Here is a 14,410-nt window from a genome sequence, read left to right as displayed (position 1 = left end):
TCAAGAAACTTTGATTATTACTTTGCCACTAGAATTTTGTAATTTATCAAATATCCAACAGGAAATAAATGTAAAAAAAACAAATTGTTGAATTTACATACACAAACAATTCGAAGCATATTTTGTTTGATATTTATCACAAGTACTAATATCGCATGAACATTTATGAAAATGCTTTTTTAATTTATTCGATGGTTAATATCTTGTACTGCTTATTCGAATTTGCTCTATTTGATTTAGTTTTTCTTCATAATTTTTTTAAAAGTAAATAAAACAAATATAAATTTAAGTACAATGGATATTTTAACAATCAATAACGGTATTTATCAATCCAGAAAGAAAAGGAAAAGCATGAAACAGAATTCCAATAGAAGGGATATATCTAGTCCTTTCAAAATTCATGACAGTCAAGCAATACTGTGAAACGTCTTCTATTTTCTGAGTACATTGCATTGTTATTTCAACAAATAGTGATTTTGCGCACAATTTAGATGTACCAATGTTTTGACCTATTTCACAGAAACGTATTTTATGCAAAAATATGTTGACTTTAATCTACATTTAGCTTTTCTCTAATTTATGGAATCAAATTATGAACATAGAGGTATAAGAGTTGAAATATTGTAAGGTTCCATATTATGAACACTTACTTTCGTTTATGTATAAAATCTCTCAAAAATATTCCTTATTAAATAAAATAAATCAATATATGGTGTTAACTTTGGTGAAAACACGTGATATCTGGAAATTTTGTCAATATATGGAAAGATATATAAACTTTATTTTTTATTGAATGAATATGGAAAAAGATCTGAAGTTCTCAAATTTCTACATTACTTTAGAAATTAGAAACAATAATCATCTAAGATTCTAAAAATTACACGAGTCATTAAAAGTAGCAAGAAAGTGTTCGGATATATTTTCGAATGTATTTAGTTCTTTTTTAAATAAATTTAAGCTGTAATTAGCCTCTTTTAAATAATAATTCTAAACTTAATTTCAATTTTACATAGGATATATTTCATCTCAAAGTAGTAGTCTACCCTTAAGATTCCATCTCCCCACTTTGTCTTAATCAAAATATACTCAATTGCAGTTAGAATCTTACAGATTTTGTTATTGACTCAAAATAGATGTTTAATTTGATTCAATTAAACAACGTAATAGAAACGATGATTAAAAAAAAATTGTTTCTATGATTTCAAATAAGAATATGTGAGAGTAATTGTCATAAAAATTCTGTCGTAAGTTTCAGAATTCTTACATTCAAGATTGGGAGAAAATTTTTCAATGCTTAAGCAATTTTCTCTGAATAAAAATAATATTTTATGTGACCAATTACAAGAAAAAATCAATTTGTATTTCCAATATATTCCATTATTATTATTATTTAAAAGATAATAATTATGTTTTTTAGATGTTTATCTATCAGAGAGTTATATATATAGAGTTGAAAATGACTAGCATAATTGACAAAATCTGTTCACCAGAAATTTTGCATGATTTGTAAGCAACGTGCGGTGATGCAACTTAAATAAAACCATGCAGGGGACTTAACCTATATTCTGTCAGTTACAAAAACCGTATAATGAACGGTTTTTGCACTTTGACTTAAATTAAACCTAAAATAAGTTGTAATCAATCTTAAATGAATGAGGATTTATTCCTATAATTATCAGCTGCGTATACAGAGAAATAGTGTAATTTATAATATATGAAATATGAGTAGTACACATATTGGAAAATCATAATGTATACAATGTACGCTCAGTTAGAGATGTGACGTTAATGTTGTTTTTTTTAAATGGAGACACTGAAATTTGATGACTATTTTTATAGGATGTATAGGAAGTTGTATGTAACTCCCAAATTTAGAACTATAACTCTTCATCAATTTCAAGATCACAAACAATTCTTTTGGAAAGGACAATCGCATCATCTTATTGTAGGCGTATGTGGATTGAATTAACCAATTACAATCATAATTCATGCCAGGTTTCCAAATATCGTTCTCCATTGACCGGGTTTATTGAATCTTTTTACAAAAATTCACTTTCTCTGAGCGTTTAATATAGCGTGGATTCTCATCTTTAAATATTTTGAGTTTCAAGGAATATCCAATTTTTTTCTTTCCGAAATTCGTCCTGCTGACGGCTGACTACTCACACTACTCAGCTACATTAAATATATTTCATGTCACTTTCAGGTATATCTCTTAAGTTTGTAGTTAAGTTTTCAATTTATTGAAGCCCTATTTCCCAGCTTGTCTATTACAATTCTTATACATATAGTAAAAGCAGTTTGTTGGTGAGTGCTTGTTTCTTTCATGCTCATTCTTCATAAATTGTCTTCGTATTTCACTCACTTTCTTCGTGTCCTTGCTTTACCTCTATCTCTCATTAATATAAGAAATTTCAATCTTGCGAATTTCAATTGAACTATAATGAACGATACCTGCATTCTCCGAAAGAACTTTTCTTAAAGTAAAAATTTCAAATTCAAAATATTTGTTGACCGGCAGTACCATTTTTCTCTTCAATATCCATATTTCTGATTTTAATAGTATTGGAATTCTATAAAATTTGATTATTTCCTTGCGAGATAGACAATAAAAACAACAAATTCTAGTATTTGATATTATTTGTATGTTTGCGACCGATAGAGATCTCCTAGAACTTTACCATTGATTTTAGAACGAGTAGGAGCATTCTTAAATTGGAATAAGTTGGTAGATTTCTTAGCATTATTCAAACGTGCAAATATTGATTTTCCCCGATTTTCGAATTATATAAAAAAGACTGCTTATTAATAAAGAAGCTATGTAGAACAGAGAGGATTTGATAATTAGTGATCTTATTGATTAAAACCCAATTTCAATGTCAAGTTTTGACAAGTTATTTGACAAGATTTAGTTTGATTTTTGTTGCAATTGGTATACCAAAATTTGATATTCCAGTTTATTGATAGCAAAGCTGTTTAGAACAGCTCTGAAGTCTTGGTGACCTGGATAAGAACTGAGGTGAGTAAATCTCTATTCGCTACCGGTCCTTTTTGAATATTCACAGCTAATTTGGCAGATTATTAATTGAAAATCGATTTCAAAGATATTTTGGGGTAAATTGTACAGGCCTTCCAGCTTCCCACAACTACTTAAGAAATCCATAATCCGGAGCGTACACATAGAATTATAATGATGACATGTTATTTAAGTATCAAGACATTGGTTTTTGTTATAATTGGTATACAAAAACTTAATATTCCAGTTATTTATAACTTTACATATTCCATGAAAATAGCTATCAAAATAACAATGTTTCCATTTAACATCTCTAAATTGGAAGACATCGTATCCATTTTTATTGTATATAAAATATCACGATTGGAAAAACCAAACGATAAGTCGTAGCATTGTACTAAAAAATAATTTAGAGCTATTGAATTCATTCCATATTATATTATTAGGCATTAGATTACACAGTGTTAATTTGGGTCATCCAAATTGTATTTAAACAGTAAGCAGATCAATTTTATCATTTGATAAAGATAGAATTTGATTGCAAAACCTTACCTCAAAAATATGTATCTATTTTTGACGAATTTGTTAATGTTAATCAATTGAAGTACGCCTTAAAATTCTAATGAGGTAGATCACAATGTTTTTCATGTAAATAGATAATTAAGTATAAACATACATAGTCCTTATAATGAAACTGTTGAATACACATATCAGTAAGGGATATTTAAAACTGAAATTATTCCTAATATTGAAAAGTTTCCATATTTCGACCTTAAATAAATTTGTAGTGATCAATGAGTTCCAAAATCACTTACAGGCATACAAGGTGACAACAGATATGTACTTACATACATGATCATACATCGTATAGTGCTAGTACCTGACATGACGTGTTCATACCACCTACATTTTGAGTATATACCAGAAACGTATTTACAATTTCTAGGGTCTTAGCATATCAAAACATGTAATACCAAGTGGATATAATTTGTTAGTTACTTATTATAACAGAGCTAAATAGATTACTACCACTATCACTACTGACATTTAGGTTGTCTGACGCGAAATATATACTTACGCGAAGATGTAACGAACTTTTTTTAAAATGATCATGACAATTTAAAGAGTGTTGGTGCAGAGGAAGTGGAATTTGTACTTTGTGATTGATTTCAATTTACAGACATGCTTATTCATTTCCCATTTATTGAAGATTTTGAGAAAATTATTTTCTTCCATTTAAATGGATTATTCGGTTTTTTTGCATTTGCATCCCTATGTTTTTAATACTCGGATAAAATGTTTGATATTATAAGAACTTATAGTCTTAGTTATTATATTACATACCAGAAGTTTGAATATCTAACTTATTATATTCTGTATTTGGCATCACTATAAGTCCATTCAGGTTTCTTAATTATCTTGTGTACAGTAAAATGTTTGTTTTTTTGGAGCTTATCATCTACTTGCGTAAGACTTCTTCGAAGATGTGTTTAGCTTGTTAACGTTATAATTGAACAGCAATTTTTTAACAAATGCATTTCCAGCCTCTAATCTGTATGCAACTCCTCAATAAAATCTTATAGGGCTGCCTAGATATTTGAAAATTATAAACTGCTTCAGCACCCAGAATTGTTAACATGCTTGGAGTGCAGCTACTAGGAATAACTTCCTCATCTCAGTGAATATCATCGCTTAAAGAAGAAGAAAAATTTACGGCAGTCCTGGTACCGTTGGTGATATTCACACATACACACTAAGTTTACCTTCGCTCTCTGAAGATGATACCTTGTTATCGAAACAAACGACAGACAGTACAATTATTAGTGTTGGTTTAGTAAAGACGGTAAATAATGTTTTTATTATACTAGAACTTTTCGCAACAAACTATGACATAACTACTCATAGAAGTCCACGACTGAGAGTTACTACTTAAATATTGAGACAGACAAATAAAACAAATATTTATAATTGGACATGTCTTTATTGTTTATTGAAATATTCTCCATTAAGATCAATACACTTTCGTATGTGTTTGAACCAATTGTTGAAGCATGTTAGCCATTCCGATGGAGGTACCTACATAATATGTGATTAGAATGCATCAACCGCTTCTTCAAGTACCAAATAACGGCGAATATTTCGTCGATTGATTTCCCTGATTTTTTCGTTCACTTCTGGCAAAACAATGTTAGTATACCTTTCAGAACTGACCTTTTTACTTTACTCTAATGGAACGATGGCAACATGTCCAGTTATTCCGCTTAGTGCACAAACAACTTCTGTTGGATTTGGCTCGTTTCGAAAGACTTATTACAGTCGATTGTTGTTTAGTTTCTAGTTCATATACGTAAATTCATTATTTGTCGCCTGTCACGATCTCTTTCTAGTGTCTATAAACAATTAATATAGTACAAACTTTACGATTGCAATGTCACATTTTACATATTCACATCGTTGTTGTCATATCTGAAAACTTAAGTAGTAACTCTCGTATTACATAAAAGATGGATTTTTCTCATGTAGCACACAACTTCGAGGTACTTTGAAATTGCAAATGTAAGTAGCATTTAAATATTGTCATTAAAGTGATAAGTAGACTGTATTTTTGTTTTTTTTTTTTCATTCATACAGCAAAAGGGTATTTTATTCTGTATGAATTGACTTCGTTGCGTAATTAAAACTACTGGTTTTATATGCCCTATGCTTAAATGTTTGATCAATAAATCAAAAAAGCTCCTGAGCTTTTTAAACTCTTATTCTTCATTTTATAAAATGAATGCACAAAACCAAAGTACACAATATATAGATATTTAATAAACCACCAGTAGGAAAAATCATCTGTTGAATTTGTAACCATGAACAAACCTTTATTAGAAACGAAATGGTTATGAAGATAGAGAAGATGAACATTCCTCCTAAGCCGTACAAATGCAACGTCCTTCTTCCCATTCTATCCATAAGTGGTATGGAAATTAATGTCATGACAACCATGATGCAACCTATACCGATGGTCGCAAACTTGGCACTTTCCTCTGGTAAACCGGAACTTACGAATAGACTGGTCGAATAATAGAACACCTGGAAATTAAAGTAGTCTATATACATACTCGTGAAAATAATGACTAAATCGTGGAATGCGTAATTACTACAAAATAATTTTCTATAAGCCTATTATTGATAAAATTTGTTATTATCTGTCATTTGTCCAATTCTAATTTCTTTTTGTGATTGTAAACATACTTTTTCTATCTTAAAATGGACGTAAAAACTTGTTATCACATGTAAAATTGAGTATTATTTCCCCGTTATATTATTTCACAATTAAAATTTATTATTCTTACCGCATTGATGCCAGAAAATTGTTGACTCAGCTGCATAACAATACCGATGATAAGAGGTGCTCTAAGCGTTGGAGAGCAAATTAATTCCATCATACTAATTGAAGCCTCCGATTGCTGAGCCCTTTCTTCCGCGCGCATTTCTTCTATATCTTCTTCTACAGCGTTGCTGGCTCTTAACCTTCTCAATGCTTTCCGTGCTTCCTCCTCCCATTGTTTCGTTATAAGGAGGTAGCGGGGACTTTCAGGACAAATTGGAAGCAACACCTGTATCAAATGATTACAGTTTAAGCTTAAGATTAAGCTTTTTATTCAATAAAATTATGAATAAGAGATGGAAAGAATACGGTATAAAATTTTTAGTGAAGTCAAAATAAAGTAGATGTTTATTCCGTTTATCCCTTTTTTCAGGATAATATAAAAGGTTCGCAAATCATATGATTAAAAATATATATAGGTATATATATCTATGTCAAACAAGATTTAAAAGATAATCATACATAGAAAATAAGATTAAGTTGTCCTTCGGAATACCCTATAGAAAAAATCTATCTTAGGATGGCCCGTTGATATATTTAACAATTTTCATTAGAATGTTTGCAATATGTGAGATGCCGCCACCTTGTTGAAACTTGTTCTTCTCGAGCTTTGGTTATAGAAAATTTCTCATAATGTCAAAGAGCAGTAACCGTAAGAGGAGTACTGTAGGCTACGAAAAAAGTAGTATTGCCTGTAGTTTGGCTTATTTACTAAGCCATCTAGATTAAAGTGCACGTCGTCGTTGAATAGGATACCATCTAAAAATTCGAATTTCGAATTCAAATCTTTGGTCAATGTGTTTTGAACAGCTATTTATGATAAATTTGGGGCCACTACATTTTTTGATTGAAGTTACACATTACTACGGCTCAAAGAAGCTTCATATTAATTGGCAGTCCTCGGATAATTTATAAAAGAATTAATTAACCCAGTAGAAACTCATCAATGTTTCGGAAGGTACCACATATATCGTTAAGATGATAATGAACTTGATATAGACGAGGAACTGTTGCAAAAGGAATTATCGTTCTTATAAAACGCAAACTTGCAGTTGCTGCATTGACTTACGAAGTATACAAACACTTTTACTACAAGGCTACCAGGTTGCAACTCCTTCAGAAGAAAAGGGATCGTTGAATTCCTATATAACTGTATTCTAGATATGATATGATCAATTTATCGTGAATGACTGCTATAATTTTATTAAGTACTATTGAAATGGAAGTACAGATTCTTAAACTGCAGCTACTAATTGGTAGCCAATGCTAGATAGACTAGTATATGGTCGTGCAGGCAGTATTCGGTAGAAGTTAAAACGTCGTGATTGACTAGAATCCGCACTTAGAATGAATGTGGTAGACACAGTGGCGTAGCAATACCGTTCGAGGCCTGTGGCAAATTAATTGAATGGGGCCCTTTCCCTCGCAATATAAAGAAGCTTGACCAACGATAAAATTGTTTCATAATATATCACTACATAAAGGAGGTATATAAAATGCTATTAAAATTATTGATTATTTAGTAACCTTTAGTTTAAAGATTGAAATCACAATTTTTGTTTTAGTAGAGATTGTTTATTATTCAAATACATTTTTCGGGCTTTTGTTCAGCAAAAGTTTTGATGACAGCATCAACGTTCTATTTTCGGGCTGGGTTCAATGAATAGAATAGTTCAGTTGCGTAACCTTTCTTGACCCATAGAATTTCTTAAATAAGTTTGTATCAATTTTTTTATTATCCTTTACTATATTTATACATTTGAAAATATTTTAATTTGAAAGCAATATAAAATAAAAACTTTATAATTTCTCATCTTTTGGTATGGACGGCATTAACAACGCCATCTATTAATGCTTCGGAAACGAAATTTTGAAGAATAAATAAATACGCAAATACAGCAATATCGCTGCGTGTCAGCGTGGCGAGAATTCAATTACCTATCGCCCCTACCGGATTCGTTCTAAAACTCACTGCGTGATACCATTTCCAAAATAATCATTGAAATTTCAATAAAACTTTTTATTCAACTTGTGTATGTACATAGGTAATTCAAATTAATTGAAGATGAAACTAATAAATTTCACTCAAGGTTCTAATAATAAATTAATAGCATCCTCCTATTGCTCCCCGTGCTCAGCGCCCTCTTGGGATGGGGGCAGGTGTAATTTTGCCAATCCTTTTGACCTATTGTTACGCCATTGGCTAGACATATTAAATTGCTAAGATTTGGATGAAAATCTATGGTTGCCTAAACATAGATAATCAAATTTTTCATTTTTGTGTATACTATATTATTAATACTTTTTTTACGCCCATGTCTGTGAACGTCAAAAATCGCAGTGTCAACATTCCTTTTAAATGACATTTAACAATAACATGCACGTGCGTTTTGAGAAGAAACCTTTAATTAAATTTTTATTTACGTAAGACTTTATTTGGTCTATTTACACAAATTTAGACAATTAAAAAACATTCAGCATTAGCGAGATATATTTAGGATTGAAAGAGTGATGCCCTTGAATGTAGGCAGCACATTATGCTATTTCTTTGTGCATAAAATTTTTCACTTCGTGCGTAATGGGCTACTTAGATCTCTTGTTACGTAATATACGATTAATCATCAAACAATAGTGATACCTATCGAAATATAGTATAGTGATATTTCAAAATTCAAAAAAAATCGTAATTATCCTTTGTACGTACCAATTGTAACACTGCCGGTACCACAGCGAGACCAAGGAGAAGCGGCCATCCTTCATTGGTTCCTAATATTTGTTCAATACCTAAAACTTGGGACAGTAGGAGACCGATGGTAACTGCGAGTTGATTTACGGTACCGAGACCACCTCGAAGATTTAAAGGCGATATTTCCGATATATACATTGGTACTAAAGAAGTATTCAGACCTAAAAAATAGAAGAATGAGGTCAAGTACCCAGGCTACATTACAGTATCCTCAAGCCATAATTTGAAAAGATCAGTGACGAGAAATGTTATAAGTTTGATTGTATTGGAAATCTGAATCGTCAATGGTTCGTATGTGAATCGAACAGTAGATTCAATTAGAGACATACCTTGTTAAATATGAAGAATAATCTAGTAATTATCTAACTATACTAGAGTATAGATGAAGGGTAGTTTTCAAATAGTGAAGGTGTGAATAAACAACACAATTGGAAGAGGACCAGAAGATATTTGTTTGAACTTGAAATCATTTATTTACAAATTCTAAATATTGAACAGTGATAAATATTATGATAAATAATCCTTTGTTAGCTATAAAATCTCTTTTACACAATTAGTTTTCTCCTATTTTTTCTAAATGTATAAAATTATATGATCCGTATTTTATATTTGCGATCCAATATGGATCTCTATATACCCTCTTGGATAAAAATAGTACATGGTCGAATATGAGTATCAGTAAACTTTATACTAATATCGTACATAAAATCGAAATGTCATTTTACGGTATATATAATATTTGAAAGATGATGATGTGACTTTCAAGGATATATAAACGGAAGGAAGTAGTCATATAAGATTGGATAATAGCTTATAGTATATACAAGAAGATATAAATGAGCAGGAGTAACTACATTTAGAACAGTTCGAGATACTTGTTTTCGAAGAAAAACTAGGTACAATGTGTAGAAACTTTATAATTAAATTTTGTATGCGTTCGCTGGATAAGAATGCAGTACAGTTACCACTTTATTCTAGCATAAAAGTGCTGATCCCTTTCCTCAAAATCTGAACCACTGCACCCCTCACTCGCAAAATTAGCAAAGATATTATTTTCATCATTCAATATTGTTGATATTGAGTTAATACATTTTTTCATTGCTTTGGCATTACTAACGTGTCTCGAACGCTAGTTTGTGTTACCTTTGAAAACTACTGTTTTTTATATGAGTTAACGAAGCAGACCTGGTAATTGTTGGGACCGATTTTGGGGAATTTGGGGAATGCTTAGCTAATTGAAAGTTACTGATGCCATGGCTATGGTCAAATTTTGACTGAGTGTGTTATTCTGATTCAAGAGAACATCGTAATTTGTATGCTTGTACTCAAATTGTTTCCATTATCTTTCGAAATTAACTTTTCCAACTTTTTTGTGTTTGGTAGCTTGTTAGTGCTTCATCAGTATAACTGTCTGCATAACTGTCTCACGACACCACAAGTCCAAAATGTCTTATGATACTGTAGATTCGATAAATCTTTGTGAATTTGCGGGGGGTCGCAAGTATTTAACCAACGCGCGTTCCGACCTTCGAATCCAGGGTTTTATTGTAGGCACAATTCAATAGGTTCAGACATGTCAGTTCATACCGTGATAATTGTTTTGACCTTTAAAATGGGTTAGGGTTAGCGAAGGGGAATGACCTCTCGTATACGTCATGGAATTTTTGATTTATTTTATATACAGTGTGGAAACCACTTACAACATGTTGGATTATATTTTTAAAAGATCCTTGTACCAAAGTTAATTTTAACGTTGAAATTTGAATACTTCATCTAAATGAATTTATGATGATAAACTGCAGGACATTTTTATGGGAGGTGTGGTTTGTTTTAGGAATGGTTCCAATATAAGAGAGCATTTTTTCAGGGACCGAGATGATTTTTGATGTTGGTATGATTTATCATGATGTGGTGCTTGCCCAGTGATTGCGTTCGCTCCATATCGTATTTAGAAAACTGGAGAGAAAATTGGTATAAAAACGCTATAAATAATTGAGGAAGTGAAGCTTCAAAGATATAATAAGGAGTCAGAATATTATAGAATAACTAAGCATTCAAGATATGGTGGAATGAATTAGAGTTCGTAAATGCGGATGGAAAGATCATGTCGAAAGAATCCCAGAAAAGAGATGAGCAAAATGTGCAAAAAACAAAAACCAGATATACGGAGATCACTAAACAGACCAACAAAACGGTGGTATCAGGGCTGGGGGACAGTGTCCTAACAACAGCTCAGAAGTAAGCTAAATATTTGGAATTATACAGGGCGGCGATCTATCAAAGTAAAAGAAGAAGAACAAAAAGCAAATAGAATAAAAGGATCAACGAACTAAACATATCTTAAAGTAGTGTATCGGCCATTTGGATGATTAAAATCGTAGAAAACATATAAAACCAACGAGCCATACATGGTATATTCCATGTTTATATGAAAGGGGTAGGGAAAGAGTAAAGGAATGTGTTTGAGGATAAACAATGTCTGTATCATAAAAATGTTTCACATTAAAAAAATAATCGACGTGTTTCTTTGATAATATAATCATGTGAAATAATCAGGTGGAATATTTTTCGTAGCCCACTATGTATTTATTTATGAAAACTCACCACAATTGACCCCTATGATAAATCTTCCAACGAATAACATTTCATAGGATTTTGCTATTTTCGTACACCACATTAGGCACCCTCCAGCGATTCCCAAGATGTTGTTGAGCAATAAGCCGCCTTTTCTATAACAAAAAATCAAAATTTTGTTGGTCGATTTATTCTTTCGTGAAAATACACATATTTTAGGATCGTTCAATGTCTGAAACTGACAGTGAATTGATGCGCGATAGTAAATGATTCTTGTATTAGAATAGGAAGTTTGGAGCGGTTGCAAATTTATTTATCAATCAATTATGTGATTGATAGCTTTATCATAAGAGGCAGAAACCAACTAAAAGTTACAATGTCATATTTTGAGCATTATCGATCATTCGCATCTATATTTAAAAAAAAACAGGCAACAGAAAAACTTTTCTGATTATTTTATTAGTTGAAAGTATTCAATTACCATTTGAAAATAATTTACGAGTGGTTTCTTTAATTTTGTTGAGTCATGTTATTTCATTGCACTCGATTTCACAAATTTTATAAAGAAATTCTTACCTTCCAAATTTATTTGCAACCATACCACCGCCAAAGCCACCTAACATACCACCAATGGCAAATATTGATACAGCGATCGAATATAGCATTTCTGCTCTCTCGTTTCCCAAATCCGACTCGTAACGTTCCTTGTAGAGGGTCTTCATGAAATTTTCGATGTTCTTCTGAGGTGCATTGATCACTCCCGTATTGTAACCAAATTGAAACATACCTAACACTGCTGCCATAATAGCATAGGTTAAGAATAGTGTTAGACCCTGCAAATAGGAAAATAATTACATGGAGTGAATAAAACTAAGCAGTGAATACAAGTACGAATAAAAATTGACTGGCGATCAACGATTGATTGAAAAATGAGAGACACTTTCCATATTATTACTTTTTGCTATAGAGTTAAGTACATTCACTTATTTTATACACTAAAACTTATAAGTTAATAGAAAACCGCAACAATTTCCACATAGAATATGAAACTTTATTGAGTCTAGTTTGATTTCCTTCACTAATTTACTTCTTAATTGAAGATTGCCAATCACGGCAGATTGATAGATTGATGCAAAGTGTCTCATGTGTAAAACTGACAATCTTCCGACATTTGCTATGGATAAGAAGTTGCCAGCTCCTTTAACGAAACCAGAATTGAAGCCGATACTTTTCGAGATACATTATGCCATTGTTGACAAGAATATCATTATTATTTTCATTAATAATATCGTTCTTGTAGTCTGTCCATTAAGCATACACGAAATCCCATACATAGTGCGAGAGTTATGGTATTATTACACTGAATGAAAACAATTATGCCAATGGTAGAACCAATTCCAATGATTCATAATTAGGGCTCAAAGATACGGCAAATGTTTCTATAGATAAAATAAAAATTTAAATTAGTGACATGGAAAACAACAAGTTACCAGGGGATTACTTCTGGTTATCGAAGCTATAAAGTGCGAACGAGCCCTTTGCAAGTTGTTTAAAGCTTTTCAGAATGTAAAGAGAATGGGTCCAAGTTCTTTGAAAGTTGCTAGGAATTGGGTGAAAATATATAGCTTAAGAATCATTCCAGTATTTATAGAAACTCCTTTTTAGTCTCCTAGATGTTCCAGAACAATATCGAATCATTTAATACTCTCTATATCTGAAGGAGTTTTATTTAGACATCTGCGAATTATCAACAACTTTGCAACACAGAAATGTTTTATGTTGATCTTCGTTAGATTTTGGAAACATTTTATAGATTGTATAGATAAATATCACAAGTGTTACTATGCTTACCTTATGCTTGTAAATAATTACAGGTTTAATAATATAACACATCAACTGAGGACAACATTCGATGTATTATTACAACATCCATTTATAGGTTATACTAGTAAGAACCTTATAATGAACAGACCTGCTCAAGAAGACGCAATTTTCGTCGGTGCGTATGCTCTTCCAAGCGATCCACATACTCCCGCAACTCTTCGATTTCTTCCTTCACCTGCTGAACCGTATCCAGTTCATGTTTAATCGCCACCATATCCCTCTTCACTTCAGAAACTTCCGACTGACAACTTTCCACTGATTTTGTCAACTCTTGCAGTTGCGTGCGAATCTCGCACAGTGCAACGGTCGTCTCTAGATGGCGATCGCCCCGTTGCAACTCGTCCAACTTCGCGCTGAGGTTCATACTCATCACGCTCACCTGCTTTTGCAGACTGAAGACGGACAAGCATGTGGGAGAAGTATTGAGTTAATATAGAGGTATTTAAACACGAATTATGCTACTTTTTTGTGTATATATAAACACTAAGACATGCAAAAGTCATGCAAGATTTATGTTTATTGTGTTTGACAATTGACGTATAGTTCATTGCAATTATATTGTTGTAATTGTACAAGAAATACCATTCAAATACGGAAGGTATTTGAGTATATAAAGCAATTCACAAATAAACATGAGATTATTGATGTTTCAATAATCTATTAAGTATTTAGATCATGAAGAATTTTGTGAATAGCATCAGTTATTAGATCAAAATTTCTAACAGCAAATAAAATCAGATTGAATTTTAAAAGAAAATACGTCAACAATAATTTTTCTAGTTCATCAACATGATTTTAATTTGAGAATTTATCG

General features: G+C 31.6%; 1 protein-coding gene across 5 annotated transcripts in view; it reads right to left on the bottom strand.

Moving 5' to 3' along the window:
• Positions 1-14,410, bottom strand: part of LOC130441952 (glucose transporter type 1) — a 537,558-nt gene that overhangs the window by 125,575 nt on the left and 397,573 nt on the right. For 4 of the 5 annotated variants that reach the window (XM_056775875.1, XM_056775876.1, XM_056775877.1 and 1 more), the window contains exons 3-7: positions 12,289-12,545; positions 11,743-11,867; positions 9,097-9,299; positions 6,358-6,621; positions 5,882-6,094 (exon numbers count right to left, since the gene is read on the bottom strand). In XM_056775875.1, coding sequence (XP_056631853.1) covers positions 5,882-6,094; positions 6,358-6,621; positions 9,097-9,299; positions 11,743-11,867; positions 12,289-12,545 — 1,062 coding nt within the window. Of the gene's footprint in view, positions 1-5,881; positions 6,095-6,357; positions 6,622-9,096; positions 9,300-11,742; positions 11,868-12,288; positions 12,546-13,684; positions 13,989-14,410 lie in introns of all 5 variants that reach the window. The other variant, XM_056775874.1, reaches the window with a different exon arrangement.

The sequence above is a fragment of the Diorhabda sublineata genome, chromosome 3 (assembly GCF_026230105.1).
Source record: "Diorhabda sublineata isolate icDioSubl1.1 chromosome 3, icDioSubl1.1, whole genome shotgun sequence".
In the NCBI taxonomy this organism is placed as follows: Eukaryota; Metazoa; Arthropoda; class Insecta; order Coleoptera; family Chrysomelidae; genus Diorhabda; species Diorhabda sublineata.
The sequence above is the reverse complement of the archived record's forward strand: the minus strand, read 5'-3'. Positions and strand labels throughout refer to the sequence as shown.